Source organism: Sinohyriopsis cumingii, chromosome 13, assembly GCF_028554795.1.
Source record: "Sinohyriopsis cumingii isolate HCF-2022 chromosome 13, ASM2855479v2, whole genome shotgun sequence".
Classification (NCBI taxonomy): domain Eukaryota; kingdom Metazoa; phylum Mollusca; class Bivalvia; order Unionida; family Unionidae; genus Sinohyriopsis; species Sinohyriopsis cumingii.
The window spans coordinates 8,645,133-8,670,790 of NC_142973.1; the positions used below are offsets into that span (position 1 = coordinate 8,645,133).

The 25,658-nt window shown below is 36.0% G+C and overlaps 1 protein-coding gene across 2 annotated transcripts in view; it reads right to left on the minus strand.

The window, feature by feature from the left end:
- LOC149784918 (uncharacterized) overlaps positions 1–21,021 on the minus strand; it is a 64,608-nt gene extending 43,587 nt beyond the window's left edge. Inside the window, exons 1-2 of one of the 2 annotated variants that reach the window (XM_089931161.1) lie at positions 20,671–21,021; positions 1,776–1,831 (exon numbers count right to left, since the gene is read on the minus strand). In XM_089931161.1, the coding sequence (XP_089787287.1) occupies positions 1,776–1,831; positions 20,671–20,737 (123 nt within the window). In that variant the 5' untranslated portion in view covers positions 20,738–21,021. Of the gene's footprint in view, positions 1–1,775; positions 1,832–13,196; positions 13,367–20,670 lie in introns of those variants that run through there. The other variant, XM_089931160.1, reaches the window with a different exon arrangement.
- Positions 21,022–25,658: the final 4,637 nt, after the last annotated feature.

Consider the following 25,658-nt stretch of genomic DNA (forward strand, 5'->3'; position numbering starts at 1 on the left):
TAAGAGGACGATTTTGGTACAGCTATCGTCTCGTTCAGTCAAACCTCCCGCGTGGCTCCATGAGATCGCATTGAGATGGCGCTCAGCAGTTTAAATATGTACAGAAAAATTTCCCAGATTTTCTTCGCTTGTTATCCTGACTTTCAAAATCGACCTTGTATATTTTAGGCATTGTTCAAAGAACTTTTAATTCGCTTTATTTTGGGTTAAAATTGATGGATATACTTTGGGTTATAGAATATATATATAGCCAGTGGCGTCGCTAGGGGGGTGCGGACCGCACCGGGTGACACCATCTCAGAGGGGTGACACCAAAATGAAAAATTGCAAATTTTACAGAGCACACACTGCTCGGTCTAGTCGGATTTCATAAGCGGATAACCGATCATAGTTAAATACATGACTAGCAGGCACAGCAGTGGCGTCGCTAGGGGAATGCGGGGGGTACGGACTGCACCGGGTGACACCATCAGAGGGGGTGACACCAAAATGACATTACTAAGGATTCTGTATGGTCTGTTACGGAAGGAGGACCATGGGGGTGACACCACGAGCTACCGCACTGAGTGACACCAACCCGAGTGACGCCACTGTATATAGCTTGGCCTTACTTCAGATGTGCACACAAAAAAAAAACCACCTACTAACTCTCCTTGGTCATTTTCACTTGCTGGACTTTAAAGGCAAAATGTAAAGAAAACAACTATTCAACTACCTAATCGTTGTTTAAATTTTTTTCTTATATTTTGTAATTAATTCGTTGCAATTTCAAAAGCTGGTTTGCCTAATCTGCCAAAAGGTAAAGCCGCTGATTGGTCATACGAACGTCAACCTTAGGTCACATCACTTTACAAATGTCACATGTTTGTTTATGTTTTAGAAGAACCATATGAAATGTTTATTGGTAATATATATTTTATATTCTGCACGAAAGCTCGCTAATCATCACATCAGACTGACACCGTGAACATACAATATGACACTAAAAATTAGTATGTGGCATGCCTTGCTTCTTTTTGCACGAACACATTCTACCACCTTTAAAGTACATTATGAATACATTCACATCTATCGTTGATGCGTAAACAAATATGATCGTTGATGCGTAAACAAATATGATGAACTTTACTATATAGATGATGTATGTTTTCGGAAAGAGGAAAAATAGAAAGAAAGGTTATGATCGACACTTATTGTTAACAATCAGTTGTATAGACATTTACCTTTATTTTCATGGGGCCCCGGGATGCCGAGTGTTTTAAGACACTCGCCATTAAAGATCAATAGCATCTCACCTCTATCTGCGTTGGTTCGAGTCTCGGACACGCCAACATGGAAATGAGAGAAAGCTTGACAGTAGCTTCTGCGGGTCGATGGATCATCCGGGGATATATCGGGTTATTCTTCCACCAAATATACTGACCGCCATGTATCATGTATTTTAAATGGCGTTAAGCTGACATCATCAACAACAGCAACAACTCCTCAGTCTATACAGATCTCCCAGAGTCACGCGAGAGCTTGGCTAAGCAAGACTAACATGACTAGAAATATGTAGCATCCACGACAGAACGATACCGATCTGCTTCTAATCATGCACATTCGACACCACAAATCATTCACCAATGACGAATCTAAAGCACCGTTAAAACATGGCATTCATTCATAGAATTTTTTTTTTTTGTTTTGTTTATTTAACAGGCAATGGAGTCATTCGATGTACCAGTTTTTTCATGAAAGGAAGAAAGAATGAAGGAAGGAGAGTCCCAGCTTACCCCTTTCTTGTAGATTCTGAATGGTACCAGCTGTCCTTCTTCGTTGATAACATAACCTGGAATGATATATATATATATATATATATATATATATATATATATATATATATATATATATATATATATATATATAGAGAGAGAGAGAGAGAGAGAGAGAGAGAGAGAGAGAGAGAGAGAGGTACACCCACACACAAACAAATATATTCAGACATGTATTTCGGTCGATTTTATTTTCTCTCTGTCTCTCGCAGACTTCAAGTATTAAGTTTTTATAATTAGTTTCCACATGATTCATGCGAATTGTTAGTGACTGAACTTACATGACCTTGCTATTCGATAGTCTGTCACCCGTACACTATTGTATACGTGTTACAAGCAAACGTAATACAGTTTTAAGAAAAGACTCTTGATTACAAATTGTAACAACTTTGTGTAAGTATCAGTTTTAGCTGTCACCACAATCATGTTTGAAAACGATGGGAAAATCATCTGAGAGCAGAAATTTAGTGAAAATCGAAAATCTGATGAAGCGTGTCTGACCGCAATAGACCGACACATAAAAATCACGTATAAATGCAGAAATAAAAAAAGTAAACCCAAATCATTACAAGCAAGAAATCAGTCATTGAAATCTGTTGTTTAACGATGATACGCTGTGAAGTCAATTGGAGTGTTATGTCCTGTTAATACAGGAGTTTTGATTGTATCAATCCGCGCAAGAAACGTGAAAAAAAATATAAAAATAAAATTCTCCTAATGTTCGCATGAAGATATGCATTAATTTGACCCAAAAATAGTCTGAAGTATTATATGAATAACCTAAATTTTATAACAAGTTCCTGTCCTAACATTATTGTTAAATTTTGTAACAAGTTCCTGTCCTAACATTATTGTTAAATTTTGTAACAAGTTCCTGTCCTAACATTATTGTTAAATTTTATAACAAGTTCCTGTCCTAACATTATTGTTAAATTTTATAACAAGTTCCTGTCCTAACATTATTGTTAAATTTTATAACAAGTTCCTGTCCTAACATTATTGTTAAATTTTATAACAAGTTCCTGTCCTAACATTATTGTTAAATTTTATAACAAGTTCCTGTCCTAACATTATTGTTAAATTTTGTAACAAGTTCCTGTCCTAACATTATTGTTAAATTTTATAACAAGTTCCTGTCCTAACATTATTGTTAAATTTTATAACAAGTTCCTGTCCTAACATTATTGTTAAATTTTATAACAAGTTCCTGTCCTAACATTATTGTCAAATTTTCTTTTCATCGATCTAGAACAGCCGATAATTGCAAAAGACACAGTCATCTAGGTACCTGTGCCTGATTCTACTAGCCGATAATTGCAAAAGACAGTCATCCAGGTACCTATGCCTGATTCTACTAGTGTCACTGGATATTTTCTGGCATCCCGATTGGAATGCTACTGAACCAACCGTCCGCACACTAGTACCCGAGGTATCCATCTACTACATATAAATGCACCGGGGCATAAATCCACCATCTTGTTAGACTTCCTGAAGGATCACAGCATCCACATTTTGTCAAATCGTCCATGCAGCTCTGATTTAACTCCATGAGATTTTTGTGCTTTTAAAATTTACTTTAGTGTCTAAACAATTTATTGTACAAAAACTATTGCTCAGAATAATACATTTTATTTAAATTCTCTGACTCAAAAACATTTGATTGTCCGGCACATATATTTATGTATTTTGGAGAGATGGTGATAAAATTCTGACCAAGTATAAATAATGACTCAAGGTCGCGTCATGGAAAAAATACATTTAGTGTCCAGAATCCTTGTTTGAGGTGAAAGTCAAGACGGGGAAAAGTTAAATCAATTACTTGCATCCTTGTTCGATTATAATTTTAATTATTTTACCACCGAGTATATTTCAAGGCCAATTTCAGCCAAAATATGCCATAATATGTTGGTATGTTGCATAATACAGCCATGCCACTACCTCCGTCCCAAGGTCAATGTCACAACAATATATATTTCCTACATCCTTGGTAGAGGTGCAAACTTTGAACCACTGAAAATATTTTAAAGACAAAGCTCGCTTATGCATATCATGGCTAGTTGCAGTGATTCATAACACATCTATGCTCTTCTCTCACGGTCAGTGTCAACTGCATCTGGATGTAGGTTACATGAAAGGAAAATAAACTCAGTAACTTTTATCCTTGCCAAGCTTTGTAAAAAAATTCAAGCCACTTGAAGAATTTAGTTGTCTACTAGTTACGTCCTTTATTCATACATTATTTCATAATTGGCGATTTCTCTTCAGCATATTCCATCTAGCCTCATACAGGTATTGCAGTTTTACCAACTCTTATAACACACACACACACACACACACACGCACACACACACACACACACACACACACACACACACAGAGTAATTTCATGACCCAAGCCACACAAGTTTGTACACGCGATCGTATTGTGTACCGCATGGAGTGCATATGCTATAACATTAGTTTGACGAGAGATAAATACGAGTTTCGGATGTATATCTAGCCTATATCATATTAAGAAGTTTTTCATATTTAATACGTAGAAAATCTGATGCACTATTAACAATGGAACGTATGTATGAAATCACAAACAAGCGCATTACGTTTTATCAAGTACCTGTAGTTTCACTTGGACAAACTATGACTGGATGATTTAAATGCAACGTAGATAGAGCAAGTTACCGTGTTTGTTGTTTTGGCGTCACTTCTGACACGTAATTGGCAATATCACACCGATGCAATAGAAAATGAGTGTCTTTGTCAAGGACACAACGAGGCAGCCGAACCTGGCCAGCCGTGGCAGGTATCAAATATGCGACCCTTGGATTACGAATTCGGCCGTTCTACCAATTGAGTTACCGAGACTATCTAGTTTAATTAGTTTTACTCTTATATTTTCAGTTGATTGTAATACCAATTTATTGACCTCAAAAAAGAAACCTTGCAGAAGCGCACTATAAATAAAAGTACAGTTTATCAAATAAGAAAATGTAATTTTATATTGATGTAGTATGTTTACTTCAAATGTGAAATTCCTGTAATGATTTATTCTTTGTATAGATAGATAGATAGATAGATAGATAGATAGATAGATAGATAGATCTTAAAGTTGAGCCCTAAATACGAGCAGACGATAGCAAAGAAAGAAATGGACAATTTTATTGTGCCATGGTAAAATTAGATTAGTCGCGTAAATACTGCTAATTATCTAAATGTAAAATTGTGTTCAATATTTTATACACACTCGAGTTTGTTTGGATCTTACCTTTCGGTCAGTAGTGAAATCCAAGACTGTTCGAATGCAAAATTGCACTGTGAGTTGGGTTGTTGTCCAAACGTTAAGATCGGCGAACAATTATTGCATTTTCTCCATTATATCACAAATTGAATGAAGTGTGTCGAGCTGTTTTGAAAAATGAACTATTCTTGATTACGACTGGCCTAAGTTGGAAATTAGCAGACGCAATTAGGATAAACTAGCAGTGTTGGAATTACCGAGGGGTGCGGACCGGTGTCTTCCCTTGTGTTATATTATTACAGGTTAGAACCCCGATCCCTAGATTTTGTTTGTAACGAGCCCCTGTGCGGAAACCGATAGGATCTTAATTCCGATATTCGAAAATGTTAATTTATTCACAGATGAGTTTATTTAATGGACTTTGCCATAAATAACACAGCACCATGCAAATGATATTTACCAACTTCCCAAGAGTGTAAAATTTGCCCTAAGTTTAGGTATTCAAAATGCGATTTGTACCTGTCACAATTTGCAATGTGAGATTGGGCTTATGTTCACGCTGCGCATGTGCAAGTATCTTCATTAGTTGCACTCCACAGATATTACGTACTCCTGACAGAGTGATAGTTGTAAGATGAAGTTGTTTGCAGCTGCCACATGCGCGAAAGAGATAATGCTGCCAGCACTATATACTACTTTCATGTACTGTGGCTGAAATTTCTTTACATGGTGTAGTTGTAGAAATCGTTGCTTTTTAACATTGTTGAACGAACTAACCTCTGTATTTTCATTTATATCATATAAGATGATTTAAAATTATTTTTTGTACGATAGTTTACCGTTTCTTTCTTTTATAGGGCCATTTTATCACCACTTTCTTTTCTTCTTGTACAAATATGACTAATGTACTTAATGTGAGTGACCTTTCAAAACAACTGAAGGAAAGATATTTTATTCATAATTCCAAGACCCATACGTCCAAAGTGAGAAAGGATCAACTATTTGTCTTTATTGTTGATCTTTACCTATTTCCTCAGCTCCTCAACACTTCCTGGATGATGCAGGAAATGGAGGTGGTGGAGAAAAGTAGCTGGTAATAAATGACAACTCTCTCGTGATATATGCGTTAAATTTTCCACTATTGCACAACATTGAAATTAATCTTGACTTTAAAAGAAATGGTCATTGTTTCCTAATCTATTTTTTAAAACAATTTATTTTGTCCTACTGTTTACTGCGGGTTATCCCCCCTTTGATAGGATAATGCAACTGCCAAAAAAACCCCACAAAAACGTTCTTAATTTGGTATTAACATGCTACCTTGAGAAAATTGTAAGCTTTGAAAACTGCATCACACTTGATCGGCACTAAATAACCTGCTTTTGTTTCTCTATCATAAAACACTAAAGCAAAGTCAATTTATACTGTATTTACAATGCACTAAAGCAAAGTCAAATTTAGACTGTAGTTACAATGCACTAAAGCAGAGTCAAATTTACACTGTATTTGCTGTAATCTTTTTTCTACAACGGCCTTAGTGCAGAATGAGAAGATTTTGCCTCATATGCTGGAGGAAAAAGAAAAGAAATCTTTACCTGCAGTAATGCAGCGTAGATCTGATATGTTTATAGGGTGCATGTAGCAGACGTTACAATATGCAGATGGTGTCACAGTGAAACTCGCCTTAGATGCCATACGTTGACTGGTTCTTTTCCAGTAGTTTTTTTTATATTTTAAATATTTGTTTTTTAAACCCTTGTCTGTGATGATCAAGTAAGGTAGGATCCATTCAGCATGCCTGTATACTAATGTGGGGAGACGATCGACATATGTTTAGATGACCCAGTGGCGTACTACTAGGGTAAATAACGCTCGGGGCAACGATGAAGGCCCACATAGGTTTAGGCGCCCAAAGACCTCTTGCGCCCGTGGTTTTGGCTCTCCAGGAGCTCTGGCGCCAGAAGCAAGAGCCCCGTCCGCCCCCTCCCCCCATCCAAGGTTCAAAAACATCCGTAAGGCAGCGATATATGAGCTGTGAGGGACGTGTTCTTTGGTTTTGGCTTGACTTGCCACACAGCCTTCGTGCGGAGACAGAGGTAATGCTGTGAAACTTCTGAGTGTTGTTGTTTTCATTGCTCCTAGTTGCAGTGTTAGATGGGAGCAGTGTCGATGTACCTTTTCTCTTTTCGACTTTGTACACGTACACCTAAAGACACTCGGACACTAACACTCCAATTATACTCCCTTGCCGATCTACGCCAAATCATACTCCCCTAGAATCAACCAGGGTCGACTTCCGTGGTATGTCTCTGGGAAAATCATTTAATTCCGTTAGCCTCGGTACTAAATGACCCTAATATGTTGCTGTACCATAAAACATAACATCTTCGCTAACCAAGGTTCTGATATGTTAACCCTATCTACACCTTAGCAGATCGAACATATATTATAGCACTTTGTCCCTGTGACATCTACTGGATTTTATGAGTTGCCCCCCTTAGTATATAATGTCACCTAACCAATAGCGCGTAACAGCGGTGCATTGTACATCCACCGAAAGTTATGGAGGCAATTGACTTCAAAGGGTATTTTGTAAGTTTAACATTGAAAGTATGACTACGTACCAGAGATACGCTATTACATGTTTTATTCGAGTGAAAGGTATTTACACAAACGCGGATCGGCATTGGAAAATTCCTTATTTATGAGTCCATTCTAGTTGTGGATTCCCTTGTCTGGATCATGTTGGAACAATTTGAAAAAGTTAATTTTGATTGGATGCCAATGAATTACACAGACCCGAAGCACATAAATATCTTCTCCATACGCCAAGGTGTAGATAGGGTTGAAATACAATATAGGAACCTTGGCTAGCGAAGATGAAAACATAATCCAAAGCAACCCTTTTCAAAGTTAAAAGGTTGCATACCAAAAGGAACGAAATATAATGTATTCCCATAAAGATAATACACAGAAAATTTGTTTTCAATTTTTGCGCTTTTCCATTAAGTAAAAGATTTTTTAAAACAAATATATTATGAATAAGGTTTGGCTTCGTTATCGCCAGAAACAATTGCGATATGACAGCTTGACGGACAAGATGAATGTACTTTTAAAGGGGCATATTATTTACTGTCCTTTCTGCGCAAACTCAATGTCAACTGCGATTGATATTATTATTTTATTGGCTCCATCATGGCTGTCATAATGATCACAGTACGACCATTAGTACGCGATATGACAGAGCATCAATATCAATACAACATTAACGTCACTTTAAATGTATAGTTGTCGTATTTTATTGTTTTGCCGTGAAATCAGGCGACCAGAGTTAGTGCAATACTTGTTTGACATAAGTAAAATGAACCGGGTGAAGGACACAGTGGAGAGTTGTGAAACAAGAAGTAGTTCCAAGATATTATTTTATTACATACCCATTTAAACTGACATGATTAATCCATAGCTCAATGCAGTCGTTCAGTCCGTATATTTGTACTGCATGCCCAGAGTGGATCTATTTTAGGTGTTTTTACTGACATCTGTTGATATTCTTTGTTGTACTGAATCGAACTTACAAAGATTCCAGTCTAACTTTGCTTAAATTCACGCTGGATAGCGAAAACAAAACTGGAAAGCGTTAAAGAGATAAGTATTATAAATACCCAACTCAGATTCGTGTTTTGTTCGGAGTCGAACTCTTTCATTTTGGAACAGGGAACTATGTAGATCTGTGTACATAACCGATGCAGAAAGTTGCAGCTAAATTAGAATGACAGCTTTGTGAACGATGTCATTTTTATTTACCAGTTGTTTTATTTATTTACCATTGACGGTAAATACCATTTGTTTTGAATGAATGAATGGATTGATGATCGTGTTGATCACAATGCTTACATATCAGTTATTTCGCTCCAGGAAGCTTTCACTATACTAGATGTACAAGTACAGAATGCCAAAATCAGTTGCAATCATTTTTTTTCTGAAATTATCCATAAAAATCCATTCTGGATTCCATGAATGAACTATAAAAGAATGTTTGACACTGAGTAAATCTTGTCTTATTTGGGGTCCAAGAAAGAAAAGACACCCCTTTAAGAAATAAAATCTGAAATATCTGACAAAGAACAGTGCCAAAGTAGATTTATCATGCTCATGCTTGTTAGACCCTTGCAGAGTCTTCACCCAAGGCAATTACAAAACACAAGGCATACATTAAACACAAAACAAAGCGCCGACTTGACAAAAACTTTTTAGTCATGCATGTCCAATAGAAGTATTGATCTCTCTCTCTATCTCTCTCTCTCTCTCTCTCTCTCTCTCAGACACTCAAGTTATGTAATAAAATTTTAAAGGCTAACTAAAATGAAATAAACACTTGAATGAAAAAATAATAAACCAGAAAACATTACTTCTGCACCTTGCCGAGGATGACAGACCTAAAATGTTTTCTCTAATCGTCTGCTCCTCTGTATTGAGATCATTATTGAAAATACTGCATTGCATAGTTCGTCACTTACCTCTGTTGGAACTGGCAGGTTCGTTTTAATTAGATTGCTCTTATTACCCCTAATGACAACTATCTGCTTTTTTAAGTGTAGCAATTAACTGTAATAAAATGTAGAGCACTATTTGCTTTTTAAGGAAGTTGAGATGTCGCAGCTAATTCAAGGTTAAAACGTACATTGTGCGCTTTACCTTAGTTTTAAACTGGTATTTGGATCAAAATTAATATTCTGCAACCTGTTGGTATTTCAAAAGTCACTTGTTGCATAGGACTGCTCCGGTGACGTGCGAGCGTCGGCCTCGGAAGCGGGAGGTCGAGGGTTTGAACCTCGGCCTAGTCATACCAAAGACTTACAAAAATGGTACTAACAGCTGCCTCGCTTGGCGCTCATCATTAGTAGGTTAGTGTTAGGGCTGGTCGGCCTGGTGTCAGGATAATGTGACTGGATGGGACATCATGCTACATGTCTGCGGCTTGATGTCTCAGTACTAGACATCACTAAGAACTGCCAAACTGCAGACATCACTAAGAACTGGCAAACTGCAGACATCGTAGATTGAAATTTTTTTAGAGCTACTTTAAAAATCCAAATCACAGACACAGACAGACAGACACACACACTAAAATAGATTATAAATAAAAACCGTTGGCTACAGAGATGACATAAATAAAGTTCAGGAATAATGTAACAATTTTAGGAGAGATAGACGAAGACCGTAGCCTTATTAGCCAGATGAAGACCTGGCTTTATCAGACAGATGAAGACCGTGGCCTTATTAGACAGATGAATACCGTGGCGTTATTAGCCAGATGAAGACCTGGCTTTATCAGACAGATGAAGACAGTGGCCTTATTAGACAGATGGATACCGTGGCCTTCTTAGCCAGATGAAGACCGTGGCTTTATCAGACAGATGAAGACCGTGGCCAAATTAGACAGATGAAGAACGTGGCCTTATTAAACATGCAAATCTTTCAAGATCTGGGTCACGGATATAGAACATTTCTGATAAGTTAGACAATATAACTAAACAAAAGGGATTTGGGTTATGAATCTAGAGTCTGTACGACAGCATGATCGCATAGCGTCATGTTAAGATATACAGGACGTTAAAAGCTGTGCTGGGTACCCTTACGAGACAGTAAAAAAATCATTATTTGTCTGAAACCGTATAGATAATGGCAAGTTTATGATGAAGGTTAAGTATGTAGATTGGTCCATTTTTGATCAAATCCTGTTTCACACACACACACACACACACACACACACACACATACACACACACACACACACACAGAGTTCTCAAACAGCACATTCTAGCATAGGAGTACGAGAACATTAAAATCAATTAAAACCACTAGACAATTCAAATATGTATGTATGTATGTATGTATGTATGCATGCATGCATGTACGTGCGTGTGTGTGTGTGTGTGTGTGTGTCCTCTCACCTTAGGGTCACACCAAAAGAATTGTCTAAAACGGCTGACATTTCTTGTCCTCTTTTACTGAAAAGTCGTTGAAATACTGCTCCAATGGTTAATGTATTACACGAGAGTTGTTGTTGTTGTTGTTGTGGGGTTTAACGACATTTTTCAGCACACGATAGGCTATGCATGGCGGCCAGTATTAATGGTGGAGGAAGAACCCGTGAAAACCCCAGGAAGAACCATCGACCCACGAGAAGCTACTGACCAGCTTTCTCACACACTCACATTGGCCGAATCCTAGACTCGAACCCACGCAGACAGATTACACGAGAGAAATATATAATGTGTTATATATGTCTTCGATTACATGTATGTGTCACTTATCTTTTTGTGAATAACAACTTTAGAAAATAACAGAAGAAAAAGTTCCCGATGATACACTCTTCACGAGATCACGTCTTCTTTAATGAAAGGATGAACTTATAAAAGTGTGTAGCCTCTACTGACGGAGTGCAAAACCAATGTATCAGCACCGTGCGCCTGTCACTTTTCCTGTAATCTGTGCACGAGTTTATGTCTTATTTCGGTGTCTCGTGAGGCTAATTTTTCTTATTTACGTTAACGTTTTCGTGACATTTTGTCGTTTATTTTCGTTCAGGTTATCATTAACACCAAGAAAAATGTCCTTCGCATCTGCCGGAGATAAAAGATACCCAGAAACACAAGCACCGACACTATGTAAATAATAAATATATATCGCCGTGGTGCATTAATACAGTGGCCTCTCATCTGTGGGTTATCTCTCTTTCGAGTCATTATTACACTAGAGTTGTCATTATTACACTAGAGCTGTCATTATTACACTAGAGTTGTTATTATTACACTAGAGTTGTCATTGTTACACTAGAGTTGTCATTATTACACTAGTGGGACCACTATACATTCGTCATCTACATTCATGCAGCTCTTCAAGGTAAGTGTTACGAATAATAAAATAACTACAATTTTGTGAATAACAATTTTCCATGTCACTGCGTGTATCCTAGCATATCCTTTTAAATTTACACCGTGTTTAGTTTTAAAGCTGACCTGTTTAACCAACTTTCAGCTTTTTTTTAATACTAAAACGACACCAAGTTAAATATGTATGTTACAGACAATACACAGCTTGTTGAAGATACTTGTGTAAAATCTTCAATTTCTTTGGAGAAAACTTGAGATACTGTAGAATGAAAAAATTATCTGTAAAAACAAGGTGGAATTTTTTATTTTGTTGTTGTTGTTGTTGTTGTCTTGACTTTTGAGATCTTGCTACAACGAATGAATGTCAAGGCGCTTTTAAGAACCAAACGGAGCATTGTTTGGTACGCCCCTAGTTACTAACCTTTCGAAATCGGGTACTTAAAATACTTTCCAATGCTACCCTGTTCGAATTCACTATCACTGAACGTTTCACTGAATCACGTCCAATGTCAAAATCTACCAATCTATTCTGTCTCATTTATATTTTGATGAATTACAAGGAAAGTAAAAAGTACTTAACTACTATAATTCATATTTGTTCCACAATTGTGAAGATCGTCTTAAATCATTTGAGTTCATGGCTTCCCGAGCACCATTGCTTTGTACCGTGAAAAAATTTCGGTTCGCGCCTGCATGATTTCCGACATCAGACATGTTAACGGCTATTAAAATTCGCAGATCCGTTTTTACCCATTTGGAGATTGGTCCCCCAGAGTTTAAATTTTTACCCATTTGGAGATTGGTCCCCCCAAATTTAAATTCTTTATCACTGAAGAAATTCTGCTAAATATTCGAAGAAAAATACAGGTTTGTTTTCAGAATCCAATTTATTTTTAAATAATCTGCTTTAATTATAATATGTTTTAAACAAACCCTCTCTCTCACTCTATATCTCTCTCTCTGTCGCACACACACACACACACACACACGCACTCAAGCTTGCAAGCCGTGTGCGACAGCACCCTTCGCCCCTCGCATAGGCCGCTGCTGCCGTTATTTTAATTCTTCGTAAAATAATTTCTCATCTATTTAAGTTTGCGGATCGATTCCCATTGAAAATTCCTCATTAAATATGGCGTTCACAATACATGTTTGTTTGCAGCTACACCAAGGAGTTAAATTTCAGATCTAAAGCAGCGAACGAGTTGAGATGGTTTGTTCGTTTTTTTAAAATAAAACTGAAAAACTTACCGTCTTCAAGATCTTCAGGGTGATGTTTAAATGACACCTTTCCAACACGAGACTGAACCTCTAAAACAAGGTCTATAAGGTCCTGTGGGAAAGCAAGCTTATCTCTACTCCTTATATCATATACCGTGATCATCCGTAAAGTCCAAACAGTAAACTGTCCCACGTAGATAATGAGTAGAATGATTCCCTTCATGTCTGAACCCTAATATTGTGTGAAGTTTATAACTATTGGCACCTGATTTATATAGCGATCGGATATTAAATCTGATAGTCTTGCCATTCACTTTTGTTGTAAGGGAAGGGTTTCAAGATTGGCATATTTGGCGTGGGTGATTCCAAAGTCATTTAGCCAAGAAGCCAAGAGTTATTGAAACATCTGATATGCCAAATTATCCTACTAAAAAATAATACTTTTCCACTTTTGGAGCACTGCCATTAATAAGGGAAGATTTTCATTTCGTCTCTCATGTAAAAGCTTAACACTTTTCAATTTGCAAGTGTGGTCCTCGCATGTTTTTCATGATAATTTCAATTTGCAAGTGTGGTCCTCGCATGTTTTTCATGATAATTTCAAGTACTAGTGCAAAAGTAGTGTGGTACTCAGGAGATTATGTATCGAATGCGTTATAAATTATAGTTGTATATTCATTTTAATCAACCCAACCCTCAACATTATGATTTAGTTATTTTTGACGCTAATAATTTTCAAAGATGTCAAATGTGCCCATGATTACAGGCGGGACTGAATTAAGTTGTCAACGTTAATGAGGAAATTTACGATGCAATGTAACGTATTAATCACAAGTTCCCTATATTCTACTTTGTGCTTAGTTCGCATTTATTGGTTACAATATCGCGACATCAAAAATACACGTATTAAACATAATTAATAATGAAAATGAGGTAATTTAATCGTACCCTTTTGTCTGAGGTAATTTAATTGTACCCTTTTGTTACCATCTTTAAAGTGAACCATCGTTCAGTCTTTGGAGGAAGTCGGCAGTCAAAAAAGTATTAATGGTGAAGAGAAAATATCCATCCAGAGAATATTCGCAAGACATCTGAACAGAGGGGCATTTTCCCGTTAGGGAACAGTTTTTTGGGTATAATTCCGCGCATCAATTTGTTTGACCTTGCTGCACAAAGACTTTATTTAAAATTTGGATAGATAAAATGTTTTTTTTAGATGTATTTCAGGCTTAACTAATTCCTATACATACAAACATTAAATACAATTTAATATTTACAAAGTACTACAATGTCGGAAGAAATAATTGAATAATGTTTTAAACCGTGAATGTTTGAAATCAACAGTGCAGCGACAAATCTCTGTGAAAACAAATGCAAACGGAACTATTCGTCAGGTTTATGAAATGGAGAATCTTAAATAATATATTAGATAATGTTATAGAACTTCCAACAGTGAAATTATTAAAATATTATCAATACTTACATTAAATAAATAAAATAGTCTCGGTATTTATATAAAAAATATTAAATTAGTATCGGCATGTAGTTACCAAGATTAAATTGGTATCGGCATGTAGTTACCAAGATTAAATTGGTATCGGCATGTAGTTACCAAGATTAAATTAGTATCGGTATGTAGTTACAAAGATTAAATTAGTTACAATGATTAAATTAGTATCGGTATTTAGTTACAATGTTGAAAATATTATCGGCATTTAGTTAAATTATTAAAATAGTATAGTTATATATAATGATTCAAATAGTATCGGCATTTAATTACAGTGATCAAAATAGTATCGGCATTTATATGCAATGATTAAAATATTGTCAACAGTAATACAAAAGATGACGTTGTTTTTCTTTTACGAATGGATAAAGTGTTGTTTTCGGTACAAGGTAGGCTATGATGGCGCTCGACAGTTTCGTATTTTGCATATGGTTCGATTTTTTAAAAGAAAACGAATTTCCCGTTTTCCTCACTGGTTATACTAGATATTTTTAAAAAAGGCTTTATATATCTCAGGTATTGTTCAAAGAACTTTTAATTCCCTTTATTTTGGTATAAGATTGATGGGTATAATAGAGTATACAGCTTTACCTTACTTCATATGTGCACCTTTAAAAAAATAATTAAAAAAAGCTAGTTCCGCTTGGTCATTTTCACTTCCTGGACTTCAGAGGTAAATTGTAAAATTTAGAGCAAATAACTTTTTTGAAATACATTTTATATATTTGGTAATTCATTCATTGCTCTTTCTGATGATGTAAACTCTATAATCCAAATTACAGCCATCAATCTTACACCAAAATAAAGGGAATTAAAAGTTATTTTAACGATATCTAAAATATACAAGGTCTTGAATTAAATATTCAGTATAATCAGTAAAGAAAACTTGGGAAATTATTTTTTAAGCTTTTGATAATTGTGGCATGTCGGGTTTGTTATGCTGTTATGTGGTAGGTGTGGGGTGGGGTGCTTCCAATATTTATTTAAATTATCATAGAAGTCCCACCCAGGCTAGATTTTGGTTGGAAATAGAGAAAGACAGATGTAAATCTCCGAGCCCCCAATTAGCAATGCCGACGGTTACATGATTGAATATACAAACAAGTGAAATTCAATTAATAACAATTTAATGACAATTCAATAATCAAATGATTAAAATTTCCCAACTACTCTCCTTCATCTCGACCCTGTTATAGCCTATTACATCATTTGATTTGTAGTGTGAGAGAGCTTTCCACCGGTCCTTATATTCTACTCATGCGTGTATTATTCGCCCCTATTCCTACATTCCTTCTCCTTTTCCTCCCGTCTTTTTCATAATTCCTTCACCTCCTCGACTTCTTTATGCTTCTCCTTTTCCACTTTCTCCTCCTTGACTCCTTTTCCACCACCTCCTCGACTCTATACCGACTTTGTGAGCTTTTAGCTTCTTGCATTTTGTGTTGTTTTTGTCGCTCTGTCTGTTGTTTCTGTTTTTCTTGCTGTTGTTGGAGTTTATTTTGTCCATTCTGATGCCTTTTGTTGTCGTCCTTGTTCTACGTCTTGTTTTTCTACATGGTGTTGATGTTCCTGTTTTTCTACTTGTTTCTGATCATCTTGCTGTTGTTGTTGTTGTATTTTTCCTAGTGGTGCTTGTTGTTGTTGTTGTTCTTGCTGCTTTATGTAATCCTATTTGCTCAGCAATATTCCCAGGAGAACTACATTTACGCTTGCTAGTTAGAAGTTATAATTCGGATCGAAATTGTTACCATTCCCTCCGTCTCAATTCCGACTGGATGTCGGTTTGATTCGATCCAATCAACTTAGCGGATAATGTCCTTCTCGCCGTCTGTCCACGTGAGGACGGATTTAGAACACGCACCGGTTCCCTCGCGGTTCCTCTGATCTTGGACAAAGCTGTAGCACCTAGGTGGGAAGTCGCTCGATCTAACATCTATGCCGATTCAAGATGCCGGGTCGTCTCTCTGGTCACATTAACCTTGCGTAAGAGATTAACTCTAACCTGCGGCATGTTTAGACAGCAACCATTGGCTTGTACTAATACTTTAGTTTATATACGACTTAAGAACTGGCTTTGAGCAAACGTGACATTAATACAGACAATGACGAAACCAATGTTGAATCTGAGTGTTTTGTTTCAGAACAAGGAATAATAGACGAATCTATACCGTATAAAACATGTCTTCATAAATTTGGAAATAATTTCATCATTTTTGTATTATAATTATGGCGGCGATAGAGGTAGAGAGAGAAAGATAGAAAGAGAAATTTAGGAAGAGAAAGATAGTACGAAAAGATAGAAAGAAAAATGTATAAAGTAAAAGGTAGAAAGAGAAAGAAAGAGAATAGTCTGATCAATATTTTGGATATACATAACAAAATGGAAATACAAAAACCCCAATAACCTTTCTATTCTGAGTTTCCATAGGAACATACTATTTTAAATATTAATTCTTTAAATTTATTAAGTCTAAAAGTAGGTTTGTATTATTTAGCAACCCACTAAACTTGAACTTGAACTGAGTACATATTGAGAATAAAACCTTATGGCGTTATTGAAGAGCATTGACATTATATCACAGCATTATATTTGAATGGTTAATGGAGTTTCATTCATTTCTCAATGAACTAAATTTAACCAGTCTGTAGGAGTAGTTTACATTGTTTAACAATGTGATATACAATAAATAATTGTATGAATCTGTACAGAAGGTATGTCATATGGGACAGCAACGGAAATGTAAGATTCCTGTATTGTTAAGGAAAACGAATGTTTACATTTTGGACACTGAACGTGTCATTTTTGTTAGTGCAACCTTTCTGAGTGATGTAAATGTATCTATCTGAACATTTTATTCTTCCTTCCCTATATACCGCTTTTCGTCCTATATATCTTTTTATTATAAACGAAATAAATCATTTTCAAGAAGGGATACTTGCTACCTCTTGCATTTAATGGTCTCTAAGAAGGAAACTACTTGAATAAAAAATGCGAAAACATTAATAGTTGTCAAGATGCACATAACATGTCAGTGGCATAAGACAAATTTCATACTTTCGTTTGTAAGAACAATAAGTAATCCGTAAAAGCATATGGAAAAAAGATAAAAAAAGAAAAATACGTACAGAAACATCTCATTTGCCAATACTGATTCCGAACGCAGGGGCGGATACGGGGCTGGGGTGGGGTGGGGATGGAGGTGAGGAGCAATGAGCGTGAACAACCGAAACGTTTCCTAGAGTAACTTATCTTTGCTTTATATGGTTGAAAATATGGCCGGAAACGCTTAAAATGCAATAGCTTCCGGGGGCTTCGTATCCTGGGCCTTCATGGCGGGTTCTGTTTTACAGACACCTCGCCTACATGTGTATCCTCCCCCCTAACAATATTTCTGGATCCTCCCCTGGTTTGATCACAAATTTTATCGCATTGCTTGCTCACATTTCATTATCAATTTGATTACAGATGAGATAGCTCTGACAGGCAATGATTAAGGTTCATGCTCTGCCGACCTTGTTAATTCCAGGTCCACTTAATTTTAGTAACCCGTCTGAAATAGTGCCGTTTTTCATGCTAGGGAGGGTTATCGATCGTCACGATATGCTCCGAATTAAGTGTTTCACGTGCATAAATGTGATAGCTGTAATTTAATTGGTGAATCTAAAGAGCAAGAGAACATTACCTCGTAGTGATATCCGTTAGGTCTCTATTGTAGTGGGTATCTCGATTACAATCAGACTGGTATATTACTGAATATAACCAAAGTCAGATAAAAGTAATAACTCGTTCTGCAATTACGTCTTATGATATTTCAAAGCAAATTAAATAATCGTATTTGACTAATGAATATCAGAGGGGACCTTAGTAAGTACCAATGTAACCACAGTGATGGATTTTTCCACTAATTTTGGAATTTTTATTTGCAGCTTTGCGACGGAATTGGCAAATTTGCGGATTTCTTTTCATGTATAGAATTCCTTTATTCTTCGAATACTTACTCCACGCTAACAGTTTACTATTAATTTTTGGCGTCTTTTCTCCACTGTTAATCTTAGCATCTTGTGTGCACGCTTACAATCCATTATTAATGTTGTCATCGTTTCTCTACGCTAGGAGTCCAAAATGTCGAAATGTATAATTTTGAAATAAGTAGGAAGAATTTACCTCATGCTGATGATAAATTGCATGTAGATGATTTTAATGTTTGGAGTATAGAAAGTTCAATTTGTCAGAAGGAAGGTAAAACTAATCGCGCTTCTTTAGATGTAGAATAAAGGAACCTGCCAACGTTTAACATTGGTTTATCTAAGGATGTCTTGTGGATATCTTATGATAAATTTGTGAATTATTTTCGTATACTTTTACGAGTTTTTGTGCATATCATGAAGTATTTCGTGTGAAGATTTGCTTTATTTTCACTAAAAGGTTGATGTCAGTGGAGGATGGGGACGAATTTGATGAACCAAGCATGGAAAGCAAACATACAAAACATTACTAAAGGGTATCTTTATACGATATTGGATAGGGTATATACCAAGCAAAAACTCAAAAAAGTTACTAATCGTGGGATAAGTAGGTTTAAATTCCCAAATCCATTCACGTACTTGTCATTTGCTGTGGCCCTGAAGATTTGACCTAGTCGAGGCACTAAAATGATTTAAGACCCAAATATTTGGTCCAGTTCAGGCACTAAAATGATTTAGCACTTAAAGATCTGGCCTTTTCAGGCACTAAAATGATTTACCATTTATTGACCTGGCCTAGTCCAGGCACTAAAATGATTTACCATTTATTGACCTGGCCTAGTCCAGGCACTAAAATGATCATATGATAATTTGGTCTAGTTAGGCATTATATTGAGTTACCACCTTAAAATCTGACCCAGTACAGGCACTAAAATGATTTACCACCTGAAGATTTGGCCCTCTCCTGGCACTAAAATGATTTAACATCTAAAGATTTGTCCCAGTCTATGCACTAAAATGATTTACAATTTAAAGATTTTACCCAGTCCAGGCATTAAAACGATTTACCATTTAAAGATTTTACCCAGTCCAGGCATTCAAACGATTTACCATTTAAAGATTTGATCTAGTCCGGGTACGAAAACGATGTATGGGGCGATGTACAGATAATATGAACGTATGATAGAGGGACATCTGTAAGGAGATGTTGTTCAATCTGAATTACAATCATGTATTATTTCACATTAGGCATTTAGGAATTGATAGAACTTTTCATTTGGCCAAGAGGCCTGGTAATATACCATGAGAAATCAAACGTATTCCTTTTCTTACATCTTTTGTGTGCATTTGAACCTATGAAGCCATATGCATTGATGAATATTGAATTACTTGCTACGATATTTAACTATTCGGTATAGGAAAATAAGTTGAGTCTCGCTGCTTTTTGTTGTTGTCGTTTCAATTTCGCAAAGATTTCGTCTCTAGCAGATGAAATAAGTACTGTATCTATGTTATCGACGGTATACTTTGTACTCAGTGAATTGGGAAGTTACACAGACCTCAAAATTAATGAATAGCAAGCGTTCAATTTACGAACAAGGTAAATTGTAGCACCAATATTTACAATACAATTCCTTTGAACTTTTAGATATAGGAGGAAACGTGAGATCAAAAGGGTGTGGGGCTCACTATCTTGTAATCAATACATTACTATAGGCTATATCATTTCAGCATTACTTTTATATCATTCAAAATAAACTTTCAGTGTAAAGTCCTATTTTAAAAAAAAATAAAATCCCCAACGTTACAGTTTCGTTATATGCAGGGTTTGTTCTTGAAGCTAATGCATCCGAATTTTAAAACGTGTAAATACTACACCAATATTCTGATACGAAACAGTACGATGAAACTGTAATACAAACTATGAATTCTTTCACCTTACTTCCCCAAGTTTTATCGGAATTATAAAGTATGGACATACAAATATTAATTAAACTGTCCAAATGTATGATCAAAATAATTAGATCTTACCTGCACTCTTCGTAATGAAAAATGTTGCAAGAAGAGTTGTTAGGTAAACCAGAATTCGTAAGTTCATGTCACTCAGAAAGGGTGAGTTCTTTCAGTTCGTGCTGGTCCCTTCTAACCCCCTTTCGAGCCGAAACATAAAGGAGTGAACAATTTCCGATGAGGTTATGTGCGTAAGTGGATGTGAGGCACGTCTCTGTTGATGAACCTTGCGCGTGACAAGCGTATCGCTCCAATATCGACGGCTGAGACATTAGATGTGCGCATCAAGATTGGTCGCTAACTGAAGATGGATATTGGACCAACCTATTTATCGACATGACACATGATTTCCCACGCCTGCTTCCGACTTGTGTTACACGTGGTTTCACGAAACACGTTGAACGGAACGAACTTCTAGATGCAATCTACTAATGAAAGAGAAAACTTGACTGCCAATGTCATGACACTCGCTTTCAGATCCGCACTTTGAGCTAATCATGAAGTTTTAGGCATACTTACGCAATAAGGTGTGTGTTGAGTACATCGAATAGAGGAAACGTCATTCGGAAATCACATCAACATTGTTCCTTTCAATGACGGCCATGACAAAAGTTAGGAAACTGGTCACGTTTTCAAACAGTGGATTGTCATTGTTTTAATCGAAGTGCTCTTAAGAGTCGTATTTACAAACGGCATTCACCTGGTATCATAATTGGCAAGCATTCAGTTGGTGTTTTATTTAGAAATTTCGTGCTCCTTTTTCTACGTTGGAAGAGAAAAAAAATCACCCGTATGGAGAGACATGGATAGCCTTTCGATAAGCAACAATCTCTATCACGCAAAGAGTGGATCATAAAATTCTGCAATTATGTTAAATTTTAAAATGTAATCTCTATATTCTGGTTTTATAATTTTATGTCTTAAGGATTTCTAAAACAAAATTATTAAGATAGTTTGCTTTTTGGAAAATAAATATTATGTCATATGACTAAATCACCGTTTATCTGCCTACATGAAAGGTGGCGCATCAATAAACTCGATACTTCTCTGGCGTCTAACCTGATTCGGCAAGCAAAAAAGAAAGCACTTGACTATCCACATCTCGTTCGCCTAATTGAACATGATTATTAGGGCCCACCCGCCATGCAGTATACAATTCTTATAAATTTGTATGCAGTGCCCCGCCTTTTCACAACGTTCGAAACGCTGTGAAAACGGCAGAATATCAGACTACTGATACATATGTACAACGTATGCACTGAGTCTGACTGAGTTGCCGAAATGCAAGAAAGCACAATACGTTTGAAGTTAGTCACCCAAAACATGCGCAAGATTAAAAAACCTCAACAAAAGAATAAAAAAATACCAAATTTCGTATACAACAAAGTTTACTATGTAATAAAAAAGAGACAAGAAATGAAAACGAAATATTTAAATTATCATACCGCACCGTTCGGATATATTTATCCTCCTCAAAAAATATAATCAGCACTAAAGAGTTCCTCAGAGAGTAATCAATCGATTTATAAGCATAGATTCGTGTGACACGAACGTAAACACAAACAACTGATCGGATTTAACATTAATTTCAATACTTTAAAATACGGTTAAGATAACGACATGTGTACACAAAGAACATGATTATCCTTGCAATTAAAACAGATGAGGTTGATAATCAACTGAACAAATTCTACATAAAATGTCAAAGTCCAATAGAAGAACGACTAGTGATTACATCCTTACCAGAGGCAAACAAGAAAACTACTGACTTCGGGACTAATAATTACATCGTTACCCGAGGCTAACTATTGAGTTATGGACCACAAGTACAGAGATGCATAATTCAGTCATTATATTTCAGACGTTTCAATTTGTATTGTACAATGTCTATGAATTTGTCAATTTATATTATCAATCAATAATATCAATAATATTGTGACACAGAATGGCGGTATTCTGATTGGAGACAGGGAGTGGCTGGGACGGGGGTGGAGGATTTTCGTGGAAAATTGTTTCCTCACTGCTTTTATTGTTTTTGTTGTTGCTGTATGACATAATGTTTCACACATATACTATTAAATATGAACGAGGACTATCACATAATTATTCTAACATTACAGGAACGGTGTTGACAATAGAATCAGTCTATTAAATATGAACGAGGACTATCACATAATTATTCTAACATCACAGGAAAGATGTTGACAATAGAATCAGTCTATTAAATATGGTTAATAATGTTTCAGCTAAATTTGACCACCAAACGTTACAGCTTGTCTGTAAAACCGCAGAAATTTCTGAATGCCAAACTTGCGAGGCATAATAGATATGACTTTTTCCTATTGTCTTTATGATGATCATTTTAGCTGTTTAATTAGAGTTGCTTAAGGTCAGTCCCCGCAACCCCTCAACTTCCACAAATGGTTTAATATGAAGAGAGAATTTATATGCAATAATGTGAGGAATACAGCGCTCCTTTCAAGTTTTGCATGTTGAAACTTAATCCCGGTCCATGTTCTACGGCATGTCAGTGACTATTAAGGCAAGTCAATGACTCTGTTATGGCGCGTTAATGACTCTTTCATAGCATGTTAATTGACTCTGTCATGGCATGTTAGTAACTACGTCATGACATGTCAATGTCCCAATTAACTGGAGTAAAACAAGAATCAGATATATCAATCTATCCTTTGATTTCCGTCTTTACACATTTAATGTCCAACGGATAGCTTTGATTTTGTGGACATTTTACCAGTTCTTGATTGCTAAGTCGAAAAACGAATTCATTGAGGACATGAGCATGAAATTATCGCCTAGTAAAACTTGCACAACAAAATTTAAAGTTCGACTACCCATGCTCTAATATCGGTAACAAGGTACTGTGTCGACTACCCATGCTCTAATATCGGTAACGAGGTACTGTGTCGACTATGTCTTTTCTTCTCATCATAGAAGCTTGATGTTCCATTGTGCATATTTTTGTTCCATTTCTAGAACGTAAACTCTGTTATAATGAAGACAGGGATGTGCCAGTATAATTCTCCCCTTTAAAGTGTTTCATATTTTTCTGGAATAAACTCAACGGGCATTTTTCATTTTAACAGCCAGTACCATGCATTGAACTATTTCGTCGGCTTTTATTACAAACTGTCTGCGCAAAATTGATTCGTTGACGCAGAACAGGGAAAGGAGAAAGACTTAGGTGCCTTGTTTGCTGCATTTACTTTAATCCCCTGTTCGCATTGGTCGCAAACATGTACAATATCCAGTTACTAATTTCGATAGATTTTTAGACCAATAAGATACGCGTTGTTCTATGCAGTGCTGTCAAGCTATGTACCTGTTATAAACATCTGTTAGCGCATTATTTTCGCCGTATCATTTGTAATAAGCTCAAAGCTAATGAAACAGTTTAGTTCTTCTGTCTTGTAATCCAGTAATGCAGAGTTAATCCCATTCGTTTTTATTTTTTACTTGCGCGTGTGAATATGCACCATTTTACTTAAAGTTATAAAAGTTTACCAAGCTTTTGTCACAAGCGTTTAAAATGCTTATATGCACATCATATGACAGAAAACAAGAAATAATTAGTTTGTAAAATCCAGAATGGAACTGTTTACATATTCATATATACCCTAGTGTAGTTTGACACTGTTTACAATACTGCATGAACGATCATAGTAAGTGACTTAGTAAAGTCAGACAACTATCAAGTTGAAATAGCAATTATTTGCTCCAAACACGAAATAATAGTTAAACTACCATTTGAGACATTTTTGGTTCGGTTGTCTTCTACCTACCAAGCATTAATATTAAATATCATCATCATCATCATCATCTTTATTTCCTTCCATGGAAGATTACATGATATAAGAATAAATCATCTGAATACAATCAATAAATATATATATAATAAATAAAAAAATTAGAATACAAATTCTTACACAATATCAGTCAACAAAGTGTTCATCAACTGCATAAGCTGCAAGTTTCAATACCTTATTTACAGAAGATAGCTGCACACTGCATGACAAAGTATGCTGCATTCAAGACGAATAGCTTGGAGATTTCTTTGTCGATTACTCCTGATGGTAACCTTTTACCTACAAGATATTGTAGTTGCAGCTCATCTTCTGCATTAAATAACGTAATGTGCAGGCTCAGTGGAAATTTATCAGTAAGGAAATCCCAGAAAGAATTTCTAAAGTTCGACATATAAGGACAACAATGAAGTATCAAGTCTGTATAAACATTCCCACATCTAATACACATATCAAGCTGTGTTTGTGGAACAGCAGCCCATAGTTTAGCTACATATGTAAATACCTTAGTGTGTTGTCTGGTTTTAGCCGACTGCCACACTGAGGCAGGTCTTAAGTATTCGTGTTTCGAAGAGAATCTATCAAAATCTGCTTGATTAGACATACGAACTCTCCAGAGGCTATTTTCAAGACCAACAATTTTTGACCTTACAATTTCTTTCCAATTATGTTTATCTGGAATTTCAGAATGATGTAAATAATCAGTTAGATACCCGAGCAAGTCAAACTTCTTTGAGGTATAATATAAATTTGAAATTAACCCGTAGCTTGACATGCATCCGCTCAAAATGAAGTGAAATAACGCAACGTTAAACACACGTTTAGTATGTACATTGTGAGGCATCAAACACAATCGGTGTAAAAACATCAATTTTCTTCTATCAATTTCGGACTGCGCTGATGTCCATCCTAGCATTCCCAAGGCAATGTCTGATCTTGTATATATATTGGAAAACCTTGTAAATGTTTGACAAAATACCTCAGAGTTTTATCCAATAAAGCGAGGTCACTTTTGGAAATGTTACACCATAATTCACTTCCATAAAACATTGAAGGGAAAACTACCTTTTTAATTACATTTGCAGCAACCAAAGGATTTAAACCATTCGGTTTAATGTCAATACCAAACAGACCGTGAAAAGATTTTTTCCCTTTCTTGCATGCATCGAGTATTGCGTCATGCGACGT